We start from the raw sequence: 15,918 nt of genomic DNA, 5'->3' as shown, positions 1-15,918 counted from the left end.
GAAGTGCGGTAGGAGGAGAGATCACCGCTGGATCTCTCAAGCCCACTAAGCTAGATGCTCACACATGTTTGTTGAAATAATTCATTAACAGACAGCAATTTACAAAAAAAGCTGTCAGTTCTGTGTGGGTCATCATTAAAAAAAAAAGCTTTATAAGTTCTGCTGCTGCTGCTGCTAAGTCATTTCAGTCGTGTCCGACTCTGCGACCCCGTAGACAGCAGCCCACCAGGCTCCGCCGTCCCTGGGATTCTCCAGGCAAGAACATTGGAGTGTGCTGCCATTTCCTTCTCCAACGCGTGAAAGTGAAAAGTGAAAGTGAAGTCGCTCAGCAGTGTCCGACTCTTCGCGACCCCATGGACTGCAGCCCACCAGGCTCCTCTGTCCATGGGATTTTCCAGGCAAGAGTACTGGAATCTTATAAATGGATGAATTGGCCTCAAGTCCCCTAAAATACAGTTGTAAGGACAGCAGGAGAGGAAGGAAGAGGACAACCGCTGGCTGGCTGGCTGAGTGGCTGAGGGAGAAAGCAGATGGGAACACTCTGGAAAAGCAAACCCAAGGTGCTAAATTGAGGGCACAGTCCCCCGGCCGGCATCTTGAGGGGTCACGGTCCAGATACCTCAGGGCTGACGATGCACGGCGGGCGGGGAGTAGTCGCGTCCTCAGTGTGTGAAGCTGCACGACGCTCTAGGCTCGCACCCAATCCGGGCTCAAGCGCCCAGAGCCGTGGCAGCGCTCACCTGCTCCCCCTGCCGGCGCGGGGCCTCAGGTGAATGCTCTCCCGGGCCGCAGCGGGATTAGTGCGCGTGCGCGCAGGTGAGCGTCCCGCCCCCAAGCTTGGCCACCTGCCGTCGAAACTTGTGGATTGTGGCCCTCGGGTCGCTCCGGGGCGGGGACGCGCAACCGGGCCATGGAACAGACGTCGGGGACTCGCGAGTCCCGGGCCCGGCCGAGAGAGCGGGACCCAGACCGGCATCCCCGCCCGGAACGAGACCGCCACCCCGAGAGACAGCGGGACAGAGCCGGGGACCGGCACAGGGAAAGAAACGGAGGCGGGCGGAGGGACGGGGACCGGGACAGGGAGAGGAACCGGGAACCTCGCCAGGACAGGCCCAGGGCCGGGGACCATCGCGGCGGCGAACAAAGAGTTTGGGAAAACTCCCGCCAGAGTCGGACGCGGGACGGACCCCGGCGGCCGACCTGGGACGCGGCCCCGCCCCCCTGGCCCGCGACGTGGGAAACCCCGGAGCCGCCGCCCCTGCGGAAGGAGGGCCTCGGACGCCGAGGACCAGAAAGGTGAGGTGGGGCGGCGGGGCCCTGGATCTCGGCCCTGAGGAAGCCTGGGTCTGAGGCCCGCCTGCCGTCCCAACTACTTGTCCTAGGAAGCGGGTTTAGAGAAAGTGCCATTCTTCCCTTTTGAGCTTTTAGAGGTGACCTAAGGAGGGAAGGAAGACGAGGCCCACCACCACACCCTCTCCCCTCCCCCGCACACACACTGCTTGACCCGAACCCGGTTAACAACAGAGACCCACTACCCCTCTCCACTCCCCCCGCCCCACTCCCCGTGGAAAGTGGAAGGGCCGGGGTTCAAGGAAGGACTGCAGGACCCGAAGAGTAAGGAGTAGGAAGGAGATTGTGTCAGGCTCCTCCCTGACACCACCCCACCCCCCACCAGACACACCCATGTGGTCACAGGACTGCCCCCTTGAGGCTTCAGACCCTTGTCCTGTTTTCCAAAACCAGCCCTCCCCGTTCCCTGGAGGTCCAGGCCTAATAAAGTCAGCCCAGTGAAAAGTTAATACCTTAATGTGTATCCCTTTCCAGGGCTATATGCATTTCAAAACCAGACAGCTGGGAGAAGCTAGACTTTTAGCCAAAGAACTGTATGAACCTAAAACTGCACGAAAGGGCAGAGATCTCCCCCATCTTTGTCAATGAGGTCCTTCTGGGCAGCTTCATTCAAATCCCATGATTGTCTCAGACCTCACCCCCCTGAATGAACAAATTTTGCCATCCCTATCTTTAGAACAGAGTTCCCACAAGGCCTGTGGAGTGACAGCATCATGATGTTTTAGAAGACTTGGTGAGCTGGGAGAGAGGGTTAGGATGGAAGGAAGGAAGGAGAGGCAGTATTCCCAGGCCCCACTCTTTCTCTAGGGAAGTGGTCCTTTTCCCATTGCACGTTCTGTCTAACTCCACAAATATTACTGAATGCCCAGATTAGATGCCAGGAGACAGGCAGGTACTAGAGTGATGATGACCTACTGGTTTTTGCCCTCATCCCTAGGAGGACTCCAGGCTCCTGTCTGCTATGGGACTTGGAGGCTTTAGCCCAGTCTCTCTCCCAGTTGTGTCCACAAAGCGGGAAAGCTACTATCCTGAGTTTATGTTTAATTATCTAGAACTAACTAGCCAAGGTGTAACAAAGGATGTGCCCAGTTACAGTCACAGGCACTGGTCATTGTTTCCCTACCTAAAGCCAAACTGCGCTGCAACTGCCTGACCTAGGAGACGGAGAAGGCAATGGCAGCCCACTCCAGTACTCTTGCCTGGAAAATCCCATGGACGGAGGAGCCTGGTGGGCTGCAGTCCATGGGGTCACTAAGAGTCAGACACGACTGAGCGACTTCACTTTCATTTTTCACTTTCATGCATTGGAGAAGGAAATGGCAACCCACTCCAATGTTCTTGCCTGGAGAATCCCAGGGACAGGGGAGCCTGGTGGGCTGCAGTCCATGGGGTCGCTAAGAGTTGGACATGACTAGGCGACTTCACTTTCATTTTTCACTTTCATGCATTGGAGAAGGAAATGGCAACCCACTCCAGTGTTCTTGCCTGGAGAATCCCAGGGATAGGGGAGCCTGGTGGGCTGCCATCTATGGGGTCGCACAGAGTCGGACACGACTGAAATGACTTAGCAGCAGCAGACCTAGGAGAAGCCCCAACTTCTTTTTAAAATTTCCTTTTAAAATGGTGTCCTGGGCTCCCTGACCACCATAACCACCACTACCCCTACTAGCCTCAAAGCTAGTGAAGGGAATACTTTAGCTTCTTTTGTTCACAGTTAGTTGGTGGTTTAAAATCAAAAGCCATTTGTATGACTCTCCTCCACATAACAAGCATGTATTTAATGGATGGGAGGCAGGGCCAGGGACTACAGAGGTCTATTCAGGATGTCCATAGGACACTGACAAGTAAACGGGCCAATTTGCTGCTCCAGGGGAAACTGATTCAGAGAGAACTGAGCTGGGGCCCTGACTGGGCTCTGGAATGTTTGCCGGAAGAGACAGACTCAAAGCTGAATTCTGGAGAAGGAGCTCCAGGCTGTTTCTCACGGTGACATGATGACCTAAAAGCATGGGAATGCAGATCATCTTTTGGGGCAGGGAGAGGGGCAGTTCACTATGGCTGGGTCTGTAAAAGTGAGATTGTGAGTGGAGAGTGATGAACAAGGGCCCTCCTGCACTGTGCTTAAAGTTTGGACTTTATGGATTTCGAACCCAAAAGGTACATGATGAGATCTGTGTTCTGTAAGAATCCCTGGAGCCCAGGTAGTAGAATGCAGCCCCTACCGTTCACCACAGAATCTTGGACAAAAGCCCAGGATGTGCTGGATAAAGTGATGGGGAAGGTTGGGAGTAGGGGATGAGGAGAAGGAGCAGAATAGAATATGCCAGGGCTGTCAGAAGAAGAGGGAGAGCTATGATGTCCAAAGTTTTCTGTACCACCAGAGCCTAGAGAATTATTGCTGATTCACCTCTTTCCAAAGTAACAAGGGAAGGAAGAGAATGCCAGCCTGGACATCAGTCTTGTGGATGCAAACTAGTTTTGAAGAGAGCCCGTCCTCAATGAACTGAAAAGCTCCCCCAAGTGGTTCCCAGCTCCCTGTTCAATAGCCACCCTCCCCGCTTCCCCAGCAGGCCAACGAGCCAGCATGAGAGGTAGGGCTCAGAATTACTGGGATAAGTGATGTACTTAGCAGAATTGGGCCAAGTGTTTGAACACCCTTTGGAGCCACTAAGCCAGAAAATGCTCTGGAGTATGAAAACTGTAGCAGATTTTCTGTGCTGTGCATTCTTTAACTTCTGGGCCCAGCATGAGGTGTCCAGAGTTCTAATACTGAACAGTTATTGAATTTGAAGCCTCCTAATGGCCATGTATGTGTTTGGTTATAGCGAACCCACTTCAGGGAGATACCCACTCTCGAACCCCCGGCCTGGACTACAGGAAGTGGTATATTACCAGTCAGAGGCTGAAGGGCTCCTGGAATGCCACAAGTGCAGATACCTGTGCACCGGGAGAGGTGAGCCATTTTGAAGGCAGACCATTTACTTACCTTTGGTGGTGGTCCTGGAAGGGGTCCAAGGTGGTGGGGCAAAATTTCAAGCAGACCTCCCTTTTGGTTTCCTAGCATTTTTGTTTTCATACCCGCATGAGGATCACATTTTCTAAAAAAACAAAAAACAGGTGACCGGGTTTCCCATGTTTCTTCTCGGACATGCCTAGGGGTGATGAGACAGTCATGCCTGCAATGTTCAGGCTGCAGATGGACCTCCAGGCAGAGCCAGCTCTGAGCTGCCAGCTGTCAGAGTGGGGCTCATCAGGCAAGGTGGTCAGAACTAGAGAGGGAAGATGACCTGGAGATGGCAGACAGGTTGAGCTCATGCCACAGGACAGGAGATCTGATGCCCAAACATGCCATCATGGCTTTTAAATGTTTTTGACTGAAACCCACAGTAAGAAATACACACACATCATGAACCAACTTCTATCCTGTTTTGTGTTATTAATAAACAAAAAACTACACTTAAGGGACTTCCCTGGTGGTCCACTGGCTAAGACTTCCACTCCCAGTACAAGGGACCTGGGTTTGAACCCTGGTCAGGGAACTAGATCTCATATGCTGCAACTAAGGGTTTGCATGCTGCAACAAAGACTGAAGATCCTGCGTGCCTCAACTAAGACCCGGCACAGCCAAATAAATAAAGGTAAAATAAAATTAAGTATTAAAAAAAAAATACTTCTTAGAATCCACAGTTTGAAGAACTGTGATTTTAAATAATATCATGTGTCAGCTCCAAATGTAGTTTTCCAGAGTTCCCATCATAGCACCAGGCTTGGCCTTGCCAACAATGAAGAAAATCAGGTTTGTCAGGGTGAGTCCTTATGGCTCACATGATTTGGTGAGAAATTTACCTCAGCTGCCTATGACTAAGAGGGGAAAACTTCTCAGCCTAAGGGGGAGAAATCATGAAACTTACACCTGAAAGTGACCCTTAGAATGATTACAGTGAGATACGTTGTTATAGGATTACGTAGAACTCTTATTGAAGAGTTCTGGGTAATCCAGGTACAAGAATCCTCATTCTGGTTTACATATGTTGGCACACCCCATTGCTTTTAATTCTCTCAACAACTCCTGAGGCTCAGAGAAGTACAGTAAGTTATACAAAGTCACACAGCTATGAAGTGGAAGAGCTGGAATTGAAACTTAGAGCCTAATGCTAAGGCCTGATATGGTTTATGTGATTGACCTTCTTTTCATGATGATATAAATAGTAGGAACAAGCCAGAGGCTGTTTAACAGGTTTCTCTCTAGAGGTATTCTTCTTTGGTGATTGATTTACCAAGAGAGAGGAGAGGGCCGAGCTTGAGGCCCCTGATTTAACTTTGATTGCTTCTGGTTATTTGGCTTTGGGCCTAGAGGTTGGGTTTCTGAGTCAAGATAGTGAAAGGATGGCTCAGCAGTCAGAAGCTAACAAAGGAAAGCTTATAAAGATCTCTGGACACACAGAGACCCGTATGTATACACAACGTTGTATTGTTTTGAGAGCAGCAGTCATTGAACACCAGGAACTTGTCTCAGCAGGAAAGGCATACCTGGATAAAGGTCACCTGAAGAATTTCAGCCTTGTCTTAGATCTTCTGTGACTTCTTTTCCTTATCGGTGAAATCACGTCCTCCTCCTCCAGCAAACGGGCAAAGAGGGGAGGCAGCTGTGGCTCTGACTTCTTAGGGAGACCCTGCAGTTTGGGTTGAGTCACTCTTAGGAAGTTCAGTGGAACACTGACAAAAATAGATAAGCCCTGAATTCACGGTTTGGGGCAAGACTCCTCAGCTACCAAAATCTTTAAAGGCTGAGGATAAAGATCAGATAATAAGCAAGTACAAATATTACATGTGCATATCAGATCACTAGGATCCTGTGTGTGTATAGGTTTATTATTTGGAGGGATGGTGAGGAGTTATAGGTTCCCTGGGAAGGAGATACATCGCCTGCTCTCCTCCTGGCTCCCTCCAATTTGCATTTAGGGCAGCTTCTCCTTTCCCTTTTTGTCCTTTTCCTCTTCCTTTAGACCTCTGTTGCTCAAATCATAATGGAAAATATCATAAGAGGAAAATTAGGCCAGTATAACAAGGAAAGTGTGTGTGGTTTTTTTTAAAGGTAATGGTTGCATTCAGCTTGCAGCCTTACTTGCAAACCATCCTTTAAAATTTAATTTCTCTCTCCAAATGTTATAATCTCTATAGTCAGTGGTGGTGTCTGTCATTCAGAGCCTAGAGGTTTAGTTCTGAGATGGCTTCTTACTGCCCATGGAATTGACTTGTGACCATGCTGAAAAGGTTCAGGGGGACAATTGTGGAGATTTTGCTTCTCAACTTGCATTCTCAGTACCCCAGTACCCTTACATTCTCAAAATCCTTACCCAGTGCTTATGGGACTGAGCCTATGTCAATATTTCAAACCAGGGCTGACTCTAAGAGTGTTAACTCATTAACAGATCTGAAATATTCAGCCAGAATCAGAGGAATGAATGACCTGAATGCATAACTGCTTCTTAAGAGAGAGGTGCTGACTCAGTGAGCTAGATCCTTTAAGGGGCAAGTAAGGCCTAGAGAGGCTCTGGGCTTTTATTTTTAAAAACGTATTACCAGACATCTCCCCCATCCCTGGTGATTGTTTTCTGGTTCTATTTAAAGCTACAACAGGAATAAGGAGTTTGTGGAGGCTCTGTCCTCTCCAAACTCTATTAGGAAATACATAGCATATATCTGCTCCCATATAGCAAAACACTGCGAAAAGCCTAAATATCCTTTTCATTGAAATTATTTAAATTCATTGTGGCATCCTGTAATCCTTTAATGATATAAGTATATTTATATTTGCTATGGCAAAAAAACTGTTCATACTATATTAAGTGAAAAAATGGGTTATATAATAGTAGAGAGAAGAGAACCCTATTCTTACTTAAAAACAAATAAACAGCAAAAATTATGCACATGTGGCAGAAAAGTCCAAAAGAAAAAAAAATGGTAACAGTGGCTTCTCCAGTTTTATTGATTGGACTTTAGATCATTTTTATATGTTTCTGTTTCATCTAGATAGTCTTTCTTTCTTTCTTTTTTACCATCCTTGTGTGTTACTTTTATAATTAAATAAAACAGTAATGCTGTTTGCATTTTGGAAGGAGGATAGCAGAGTATAAACATAATACTTGAGAGTGCTTGGTTTCAATTAGCGAATGTGCAAATGTAACACACCTTCATGCTTAGACCACCTGGTGTTTCCTGTTTAGCTGACTCTTTGGGACCCCATGGACTATAGACCAGCAGGCTCCTCTGTCCATGGGATTTTCCAGGCAAGAATATTGGAGTGCGTTGCCACATCCTTCTCCGGGAGATCTTCCCAACCTCCAGGGATTGAACTCATGTCTCCTGCATTGGCAGGCAGATTCTTTACCACTGAGCCACCAGGGAAACCCTAGACCAACTGGACCCAGGCCCAAAATCTGGTTCTGTAAAAGCCAGGGAGATGCAACAGCCTGATCCTTCTGTTAGCTGACCCATAGAACCATGCCAGCACATACAATTCCCAGCTTTGTATTATGAAGAGAAAAAGAAGCCATACACAAAAGAGCACATAACTGTATGATTCCATTTGCATGAAATTCGAGAAAGACAAACCTAGTTTCGAATAGCAGAGAGCAGATCAGTGGTGGCCTGAGGAGGAGGGCGAGGGGTTGACCCCAAAGGGTTTTAGGGAACTTTCTGGGAGGATGAAAACAGTCTATATCTTGATCATGATTACATGGCATACACATTTGTCAGACTCTATCAAGCTGTATGCTTAATGCGGGTCATTTTGTTGTGTATAAGGTATATCACAATAAACTGACTTTAAGGAAAGCAGCCAGCTTTGGTAGAAAAGCTGGAGCTCTTTGATTGTCCAGCCAAGGATCCTGAAAAAATCCAGCTCTGGGAAAGTATCACAGATTTGCTCTTGAAAGTGAAAGTGCTAGTGGCTCAGTCATGCCCGACTCTTTGCGATGCCATGGACTGTAGCCCGCCAGGCTCCTCTGTCCATGGGATTCTCCAGGCAAGAATACTAGAGTGGGTTGCCATGCCCTCCTCCAGGGGATCTTCTCAACTCAGGGATCAAACCCAGGCCTCCTGAATTGCAGGCAGATTCTTTACCATCTGAGCCACTACTTCTTGAGTTAAAGTCTAAGAACAGTAAGTTATGTTTTACTGTTTAATTATATTTAATTCAGTAATTAATTAACTTAATCTTTCCTATCTCTGGTACTTGTGAACCACGATTAATATTTTGATGGATAACCTCCATGCTTTTTTCTGACTTTATTGTAATTTTTAAGCACTATGTTATAATCTTTTTCAAACTTGGAGAAGTTTCCTCTTCCAAACTGAAAGAAAGTCGCTCAGTTGTGTCTGACTCTTTGCAACCCCATGGACTATACAGTCCATGGAATTCTCCAGGCCAGAATCCTGGAGCCTTTGCCTTCTTCAGGGGATCTTCCCAACCTAGGGATCGAACCCAGGTCTCCTGCATTGCAGGTGGATTCTTCACCAGCTGAGCCACAAGGGAAGCAAATTGAAGATGGCCACAAAACATCTAAAGAGGACGTAACTATTTTTTCAGCCTTTGTTGCAGGGCAGGGCTATGACAGAGAATCTTCTTGCCTTCCATAAACAACACCTTTCTTCCTGCTCCCTGGCCTGACTTCTCCCCTCATCGTCCTTCAGCCACCTGGACCAGCTGCTTTGCTGTTTTTAGAGTTACCTTTTTCAGTCCTAAGTATCTCTGACATAATTTCTGGATTCCACGGTTCCCTGCTACCATCTAGTGCTAATCCTGCAGCTTTGGCTGCCCAGGCCTTCCAAGGGGCAGAAGAGCTGGCTGTGGCATGAGCTGTCACTGGGAAGATAAGCCTTGAGGTGGAAGTCTTCAAGTGTAAAACAGCATCTCTCAAAATGGTAACACGCCCTTCTTTTGCAGCCTGCTGCCAAATGCTGGAAGTTCTCCTGAACTTGCTGATCCTGGCCTGCAGCTCTGTGTCTTACAATTCCACGGGGGGCTACACAGGCATCACCAGCCTGGGGGGAGTTTACTACTACCAGTATGGAGGGGCTTACAGTGGTTTCAGTGGTGCTGATGGGGAGAAAGCACAGCAGTTGGACATTCAGTTCTACCAGCTAAAGCTGCCCACGGTCACTGTGGCGATGGCCTGCAGCGGAGCCTTCATGGCCTTCTGCTGCCTTCTCCTCACCCTGGGCGTTCTGCGGGTGCCGTGGCACTGCCCCCCGTTGCTGGTGATTGAAGGTGTGCTGCACATGCTTATTGCTGGGGCATACATCCCGGCCTTGTACTTCTATTTCCACAACCTCTCGGCTGCCTACACCTCTCCCTTGTGCAAAGAGAGGGAGGCACTGTACCAGAGCAAAGGATACAGTGGCTTCAGCTGCAGTTTCCATGGGGGAGACATTGGTGCTGGAATCTTTGCTGCCCTGGGCATTGGGGTCTTTGCAGTGGGAGCCGCGCTGGCCATCAGGGGTTACCAAAAGGTCAGGAAGCTGAAGGAGAAGCCTGCAGAAATGTTGGAGTTTTAGGCTTTTTAAAACATTCTGTCAAACTTGAGTGATGGAAGTTACTCTGAACTACCGTCTTTCGAGGAATGCTTTGTTGTAGAACTTGCCAGCCCTCAGGAGGTAAACAGTCCAGCTTTGGTTTGCTGGGCCAAATTCCAGGGTACCTGGAACAGCACCGCCTGATGTAATAAACCCTGGTTCTGGAGCTCTCTGTTGGTGAGGGACTGACCAAAATGACTTTTAAAAACAAAGATGAAAATAAAACAATAAAAACACACCAAAACCAGAGCCCAGGAGCCACAAGGAAAAGGCATGTGCTGTGGCAAAATGCACTCTTGATTGAATAAAGGGAGATAACCAAGGGTACTTGAAGAACCTTATCCTCAGTGAGCATGAAAAGCCACATAGACATGAAAAAACATTTCAGCCTTAAGTCATCTAAACACAGCTGTCTCAAGCAGATTAGCCTCAAATTTTTTCCTTACTGAACTCTAGGTTCTTCACTTCCTTAATGCTCTGGGTGAGGGCGAGTGGGGATGCTGGGGAGACCACTTCTGTGAGATTTAAGTTGGAGGAGACGTGGGCTGCGGAAAGAGGAATCAGATTATTTCACAGGGATGCAAAAGAGGTTTTCTAACAAACCCTCTTACAATGGCCTTGAAAGCTCAATACGTTTTTTGTACCTCTTGTAAATGTACCATTGTACAACAGATTCGACTTGACAACCAGAATTCAGGATCCATCCAGAATCAAAGAATGTAAAATCTTTCCCAGCAGAAGAATGCTACTTTTGGCCAGACAACCTCATGAGTTCTTACTCCATGTTAAATTAGGACTTATGGCCCATTATAATATATTCTTGGTACAAGTGAATATGTTCTTTGCTTTATGTGACACCAATAAAAATCCAAAGAAAAAATTTTGATTTGGAGGTGATGGTTCTCTTTACATTTATAATATTATTTCCTTACGTGGCACATATAAAAGATGAGTTCCATTTGGGTTTACAAAAGGAAATACATAAATTTGCTTGTATATGATTAGAAAGCTTCTTGAAGAATATATAAGAAAGTATTAACAGTATTTGCTTTTGGAGAAGAGTTTTAATTCGATTAGCCACAAAAGCAGCCTCACCCAAAAAAGATGCTATTTTACAACAAAAATCTATTTGTTTCAGTTTTCATTTCCCTCTACAGCTTATCCCTAACTGCTAGCTCTAGTGGTGGTTGTGGTTTAATTACTAAATCCTGTCCAATTCATGGCTACTCCATGGACTGTAGCCCACCAGGCTCCTCTTTTCTCCTGATGTCTGTGAATCTTTCTGCACTAACCGCATGCTTGGAAATACTTGAACCTGTTCATTGTTTTCAGCAAAGCCAGGTAGGCCAGTGCTCTGAGTAATACCCAGTGGCCATATTTCTTCATCATTGGACCTGGCAACAGACCGCTATTCCTCTTGCTTGTTGTAGTCAATGGAGTAGCTGACAAGATCTAGATATATTCCATGCCAGGCTGGCAGATATGTGCTCTGTGTATTTGACTCTGCTGTTTTGGCAGAATCTGTCCTAGGAGAGGTTCAGGCTGCGCACGTCTTGTATTAGCACAGAATTCCTGCTTCCCTTCAGAGGGTGAGAGATTAATTGCATGCAGAAGGAAAACCAAGGCAGAGAAAGGTATGGTTAGGGGAGATAGCTACTCCCCATGAATTAGAATGATCTCTGGGTCAATTTGCTGTAGGGAGAGAGTAGCCAGTAGTTTATGGTGCCTGGGGTAGGAGTATGCAGTTCTGGTCTGATGTTATTTTCAGATTGAAATTAGAGGAATGTAGCTTCTCAACTCTCAGAGTCCTTAATTATTGCTACTTCTGTCCTGTGGACCTCCTTGGAATTTGTGTGGGCCCAGCAGGAGATGGAATCAGCAAGCCCAGTAGCTGTTGCCTAAGTACTTTAGACACACTGGTCTTTAGCTGCTCAGTTTATAAACACTGTGGTACCCCTTTGTGTATTAGAGGGTTTTTCTGATTTCTGGAATTCATGCTTTTCATAAACTTGTCCCATTTCCTAAAATCTGTTACTAATCCTCTTTCATTTTATAAATGTTACTAGGTAGCATCACCATCCACTTGCATAACATTGTATGATTTTCCAGGTATTTTCACATACTTGCTTTCATCTGGGCTTCACCCCAGCCCTGTGGGATAAGACAGACAAAAGAAGGCATTACCTTCATTTATTTGTCAGATGAAGTATCTGAGGCTTAGAGCCAATGACTTGGGCACAGTCACAAGGCAGCAAAGAGCGGGGACGTGAGCCTGCACTCCCACTCTAAGTTCTTATGCTTTCCTCTTTGTTTTCATCCCTGACACCTGAGGGAACCACAGGAGACCTTCTCCCAGGAATATGCCTCACGAGAGGCTGAGGTCCCCTTCAGGGAGAAATGAAGGGTGAAGGGTGACTCTGGACAAGATGACATTTATCTCCATTCACCTGCTGGTGTCTCCTGCCTCATGGCATTTGTGGGTTCCTTAAACTTGTAAGAACCCCCCAGGTAAACAGGCTAGGTATCCAGCAATAGGATCCTGGTTGAGTAGACTGGTCCACCCACAGGTGGGGTTGGAGGGCATGTCACAGGGCACGGGGACCCTGTTGGCTGATCTGAAAACATCTGTAGGAATGAGTCAATGAAAAAAGCACGATGCAGAGCAGTGTGTGTGGTGTGCTCCCAATGACACTAGCAGGGAAAGGGAGGGGTGAAATTCAGACTCAAATATTTTTATTTGCATAAAGGAACACTGGAAAGTTGTATTAGAAAACACTGAAAGTGGTTGCTGGTAGAGAACAGGGTGGACAGTGACATGGGTGAATTTTTTTCAGTTTACAACCTTTTACGTCACTTCTATTATTTTAAAACCTTACAATTTGAAATAATTATACATTCATGGAACACTGCTAATACAGCACAGTGCTGCACTGCGTGGCATGAACTCAGTTTACCCCAGTGGTGACTATAATACAGTATCACAACCAGGACACTGCCAATCTTCAGAGCTTTTGTTTAGGATTGACCAGTTTTATATGCGCTCGAATCTGTGTGAGTGTAGGTCTCTGAGGTTTCATCACACGTGCAGATTCGTGTGAGCACCACAGTCAGTTGCAGAACTACCCCATCATCAGGCATCTCTCTGGCTCCCCCACTCACAGTCCCACCCCTCCACCCCTTCCCCACCGCCACTCATCCCCATCCTCCGACAACCATCAATCTGTTCTAATTTTGAGACTGTTATGTAAATGGAATCATACAGTATGTAACCTTTGGAGTCTGGCTTTTTCTTTTTTCCACTCATTATGAATTCCTTGAGATCCATCCGAGCTGTTCCAAGTATCAACTGCTCATTCCTTTTCACCGCTGAGTAGAGTTTCCCCTTGGGAGGTCTGTACCAGCTTGTGTAACCATTCACCCATTGGAGGGCATTTGGGTTTGCTCTGACATCCATGTACATGTTTTTGTGTAGACCTAGGTTTTCATTTCTTTAGGATGAATGCTCAGGGGTACAGGTTGCAAAGTCACATGGTTAAGTGTATGTAGTTTGCCAAAACTTTTTCCACAATGGCATTTTGATTTTTCAAACACTAGTGCTAAAACAAAATAAAAAACAGGGACTTCCCTGGAGGTCCAGCGGTTAAGACTCTGTGCTTCCACTGTAGGAGGCATGGATTTGATCTCTAGTTAGGAAAGTTCCACATGCCACATGGTGTAGCCAAAAAGAAAGCCCCCCCAAGATGAACCAAAAACCCCCCCAAACCAAGGATGTTAATGTTGAATCTGTGTCCTCACAATCAGCTCACCGATGTTATTTCTCTTGTCTGACCTAGGGAGCTTTCCTGGGTGAGTGATCAGTGTTAAATCCCCCATCTCTCTCCTCCTAGGTGTGATACAGATAGTGGAGGTGATACTGAATGGGATGGTTCTCATGTGTATCGTGGCCTCCTATTTTGTCCTGGCCGGATTCAGTGCCAGCTTTGCCAGCGGCGGCGGCTTTGGGAACAACTATTACTCACCATTTGAGGGCACCGAGCTGGAGCAGGTTCGGCAGCTGGACCAGCAGTACACAATCCTCCGGGCACCCCTGATATACGGCGGCGTGGCTGTTTCTCTGGGGCTCGGTGTCCTCACCTTGGGTGTTTTACTCCAAGGAGCCAAAAGTCTACACAAACTGCCAGGGAAGTGGCTCCTCCTGGAGGCCATCTTCAGCCTCCTGGCGGCAGTGGGCTACTGCGTGGGCATCGGCATCTACCTCCACACAGCCTTGCAGATCAATGCCACAGACACTTGCAGAACAAGAGAGAGGGTCTATGCCCGCAAGGGTCTCACCTGGATGAACTGCCAGCTGGCAGGTACCGATGGAGCAGCTGCCACCTTTGCTTGTCTTCTGGTGGTGATGTATGGCGCCAGCGTGGTGCTGGCCCTGCGGAGCTACCGAGAACAGAAGCAGTACAAGGACAGCCAGGAACAGCAGAGAAATTACAATGATGCACCAGAATACGTGTGGTCTGGAGTACTCTGAGATCCACTGGAACCTAAAGTCAACCCACCTTGTTTCTCTCAAAAAGATGGGTCCATTAAAATTGCACTTTACATGTATGTGGTTTTCACATACTTGATTTCATAAATGCTCCCTCTGGAACCAATACAAAGCTAGATGATCATCCCATTTTTCTATCCGTGTCTTTATTGGCTGAGAGTGTGCAAAAAATACCTCCACCTTTACTACAAAGAGCAACATTAGGAAGTCTGCATATTTGCTTATGGTTTGGCTCTCTTGCCAAATGGTAAGGTAATAATAATAGCTTAAATATTAGCCAGAGGAATTCTGAAAGATGAAAATAACACGTCAGGCAGTAGCAGGCAGTAGAAGTATCTTGCCTGTCTGAATTAAAGTCATTAAGAAAAACATGTCATTTCCCCCTGTATATGATCCCAGGGGAGTGATTTTAAAGCCTTTGTGTGGTTAGATTTCAAACAAGTAATTCCATTCTGACTCTCTCCCTAGAAGAAAACTCTCCTGCCCACTAGATAAGATAGTGTGCCATGACCCCAAGAAGCCTTCCTCTATTAGAGATGGGGGGCTGGATCCCTGATACCTGAAGGCAAGTGCTTTTAGCATGCATGGTCCTCCTCAGGATTCCTGTGTTAGGGCTCAGAGAAGATGGTTTTTGCCACCTTTGCAGGTTAGTTTCTTTCTAAAGTTATTTGATTGGAATTTACTTTCCTGGAAGATTTTATCATTTCCTGAAATATGAGGCCTCCAAACAATGAGAAATAACTCGTAAACTTATAACATGTTATTCAGCTGAATGCAAAAATAAAGCAGATGATTTTCCTGGAATATACAGGAATATTGGAGGCGTCTTTATTTCTGCATCCCTTCCAGTGCCCTACAGATTAGGCTTTCAAAGGGTAATTATAAATTCTTCATGATCCTGAATTGTTTCCATAATGTAACAGTTCGTTAACATAGAATCTCAAAAATAAAGTTCTTTTGATAATTTTAATCTAAAGTTTTATAGCTCTTCTTATACAACTAGTCTCGGATATTCAGTTCATGTGGGATGCAACTAGACATGTTCTTATTAGTTTTTTTTCTAGTTGCCATATTTTTTCATAACTTATTGTCATGAGATTAAATAAATTCAAATTGAATTTTTAGTACATTTCTAAAAACAGAAAATTTGACAAATCTCAGACTGTCTATACAGTTAGTAAGAAATCAGCCAACATAAGCCTGTTTCAACATATGCCAAAATAACTATGAAAACAACTGTCAACATCATCTCCTCTGACATGGGTTGGACATTTTTACTCCTGCATGTTTGCTTGCTCTTCTCCCTGGAATATACCGTCTTTCCTCTCACCTGTTAAATCCGTCCTACTCTTAATTCTTATAAAACCTACCCCAGGCGAAGGATCAAAACTAAACCTCGTACAGAAATGGGGAAAAAAAAAATCTAGATTATACTTTTACAAAAAGTA

General features: G+C 46.3%; 1 protein-coding gene across 2 annotated transcripts; it reads left to right on the top strand.

The window, feature by feature from the left end:
• Window positions 1–910: 910 nt before the first annotated feature.
• Window positions 911–14,452, top strand: MARVELD3 (MARVEL domain containing 3). 2 transcript variants are annotated; one of them, XM_068993339.1, is made up of 3 exons: window positions 911–1,296; window positions 4,176–4,303; window positions 13,815–14,452. In XM_068993339.1, exons 1-3 carry the CDS (start codon window positions 911–913, stop codon window positions 14,450–14,452), a joined length of 1,152 nt encoding a protein of 383 aa, XP_068849440.1. The 2 variants fall into 2 exon arrangements, with proteins under 2 accessions (XP_068849440.1, XP_068849441.1); XM_068993340.1 differs by lacking the exon at window positions 13,815–14,452 and adding an exon at window positions 9,299–9,909.
• The last annotated feature ends 1,466 nt before the right edge of the window (window positions 14,453–15,918 follow it).

Source organism: Capricornis sumatraensis, chromosome 20 (assembly GCF_032405125.1).
Source record: "Capricornis sumatraensis isolate serow.1 chromosome 20, serow.2, whole genome shotgun sequence".
Taxonomy (NCBI): domain Eukaryota; kingdom Metazoa; phylum Chordata; class Mammalia; order Artiodactyla; family Bovidae; genus Capricornis; species Capricornis sumatraensis.
The sequence above is the reverse complement of the archived record's forward strand: the minus strand, read 5'-3'. Positions and strand labels throughout refer to the sequence as shown.

Excerpts from the sequence above, each read along its gene's own strand:
- MARVELD3 (XM_068993339.1), top strand. The coding sequence starts at position 911 with ATGGAACAGACGTCGGGGACTCGCGAGTCCCGGGCCCGGCCGAGAGAG. Across the intron at positions 1,297-4,175 it reads GGACGCCGAGGACCAGAAAG|CGAACCCACTTCAGGGAGAT; the intron begins GTGAGGTGGGGC and ends GTTTGGTTATAG. Across the intron at positions 4,304-13,814 it reads ATACCTGTGCACCGGGAGAG|GTGTGATACAGATAGTGGAG; the intron begins GTGAGCCATTTT and ends CTCTCCTCCTAG.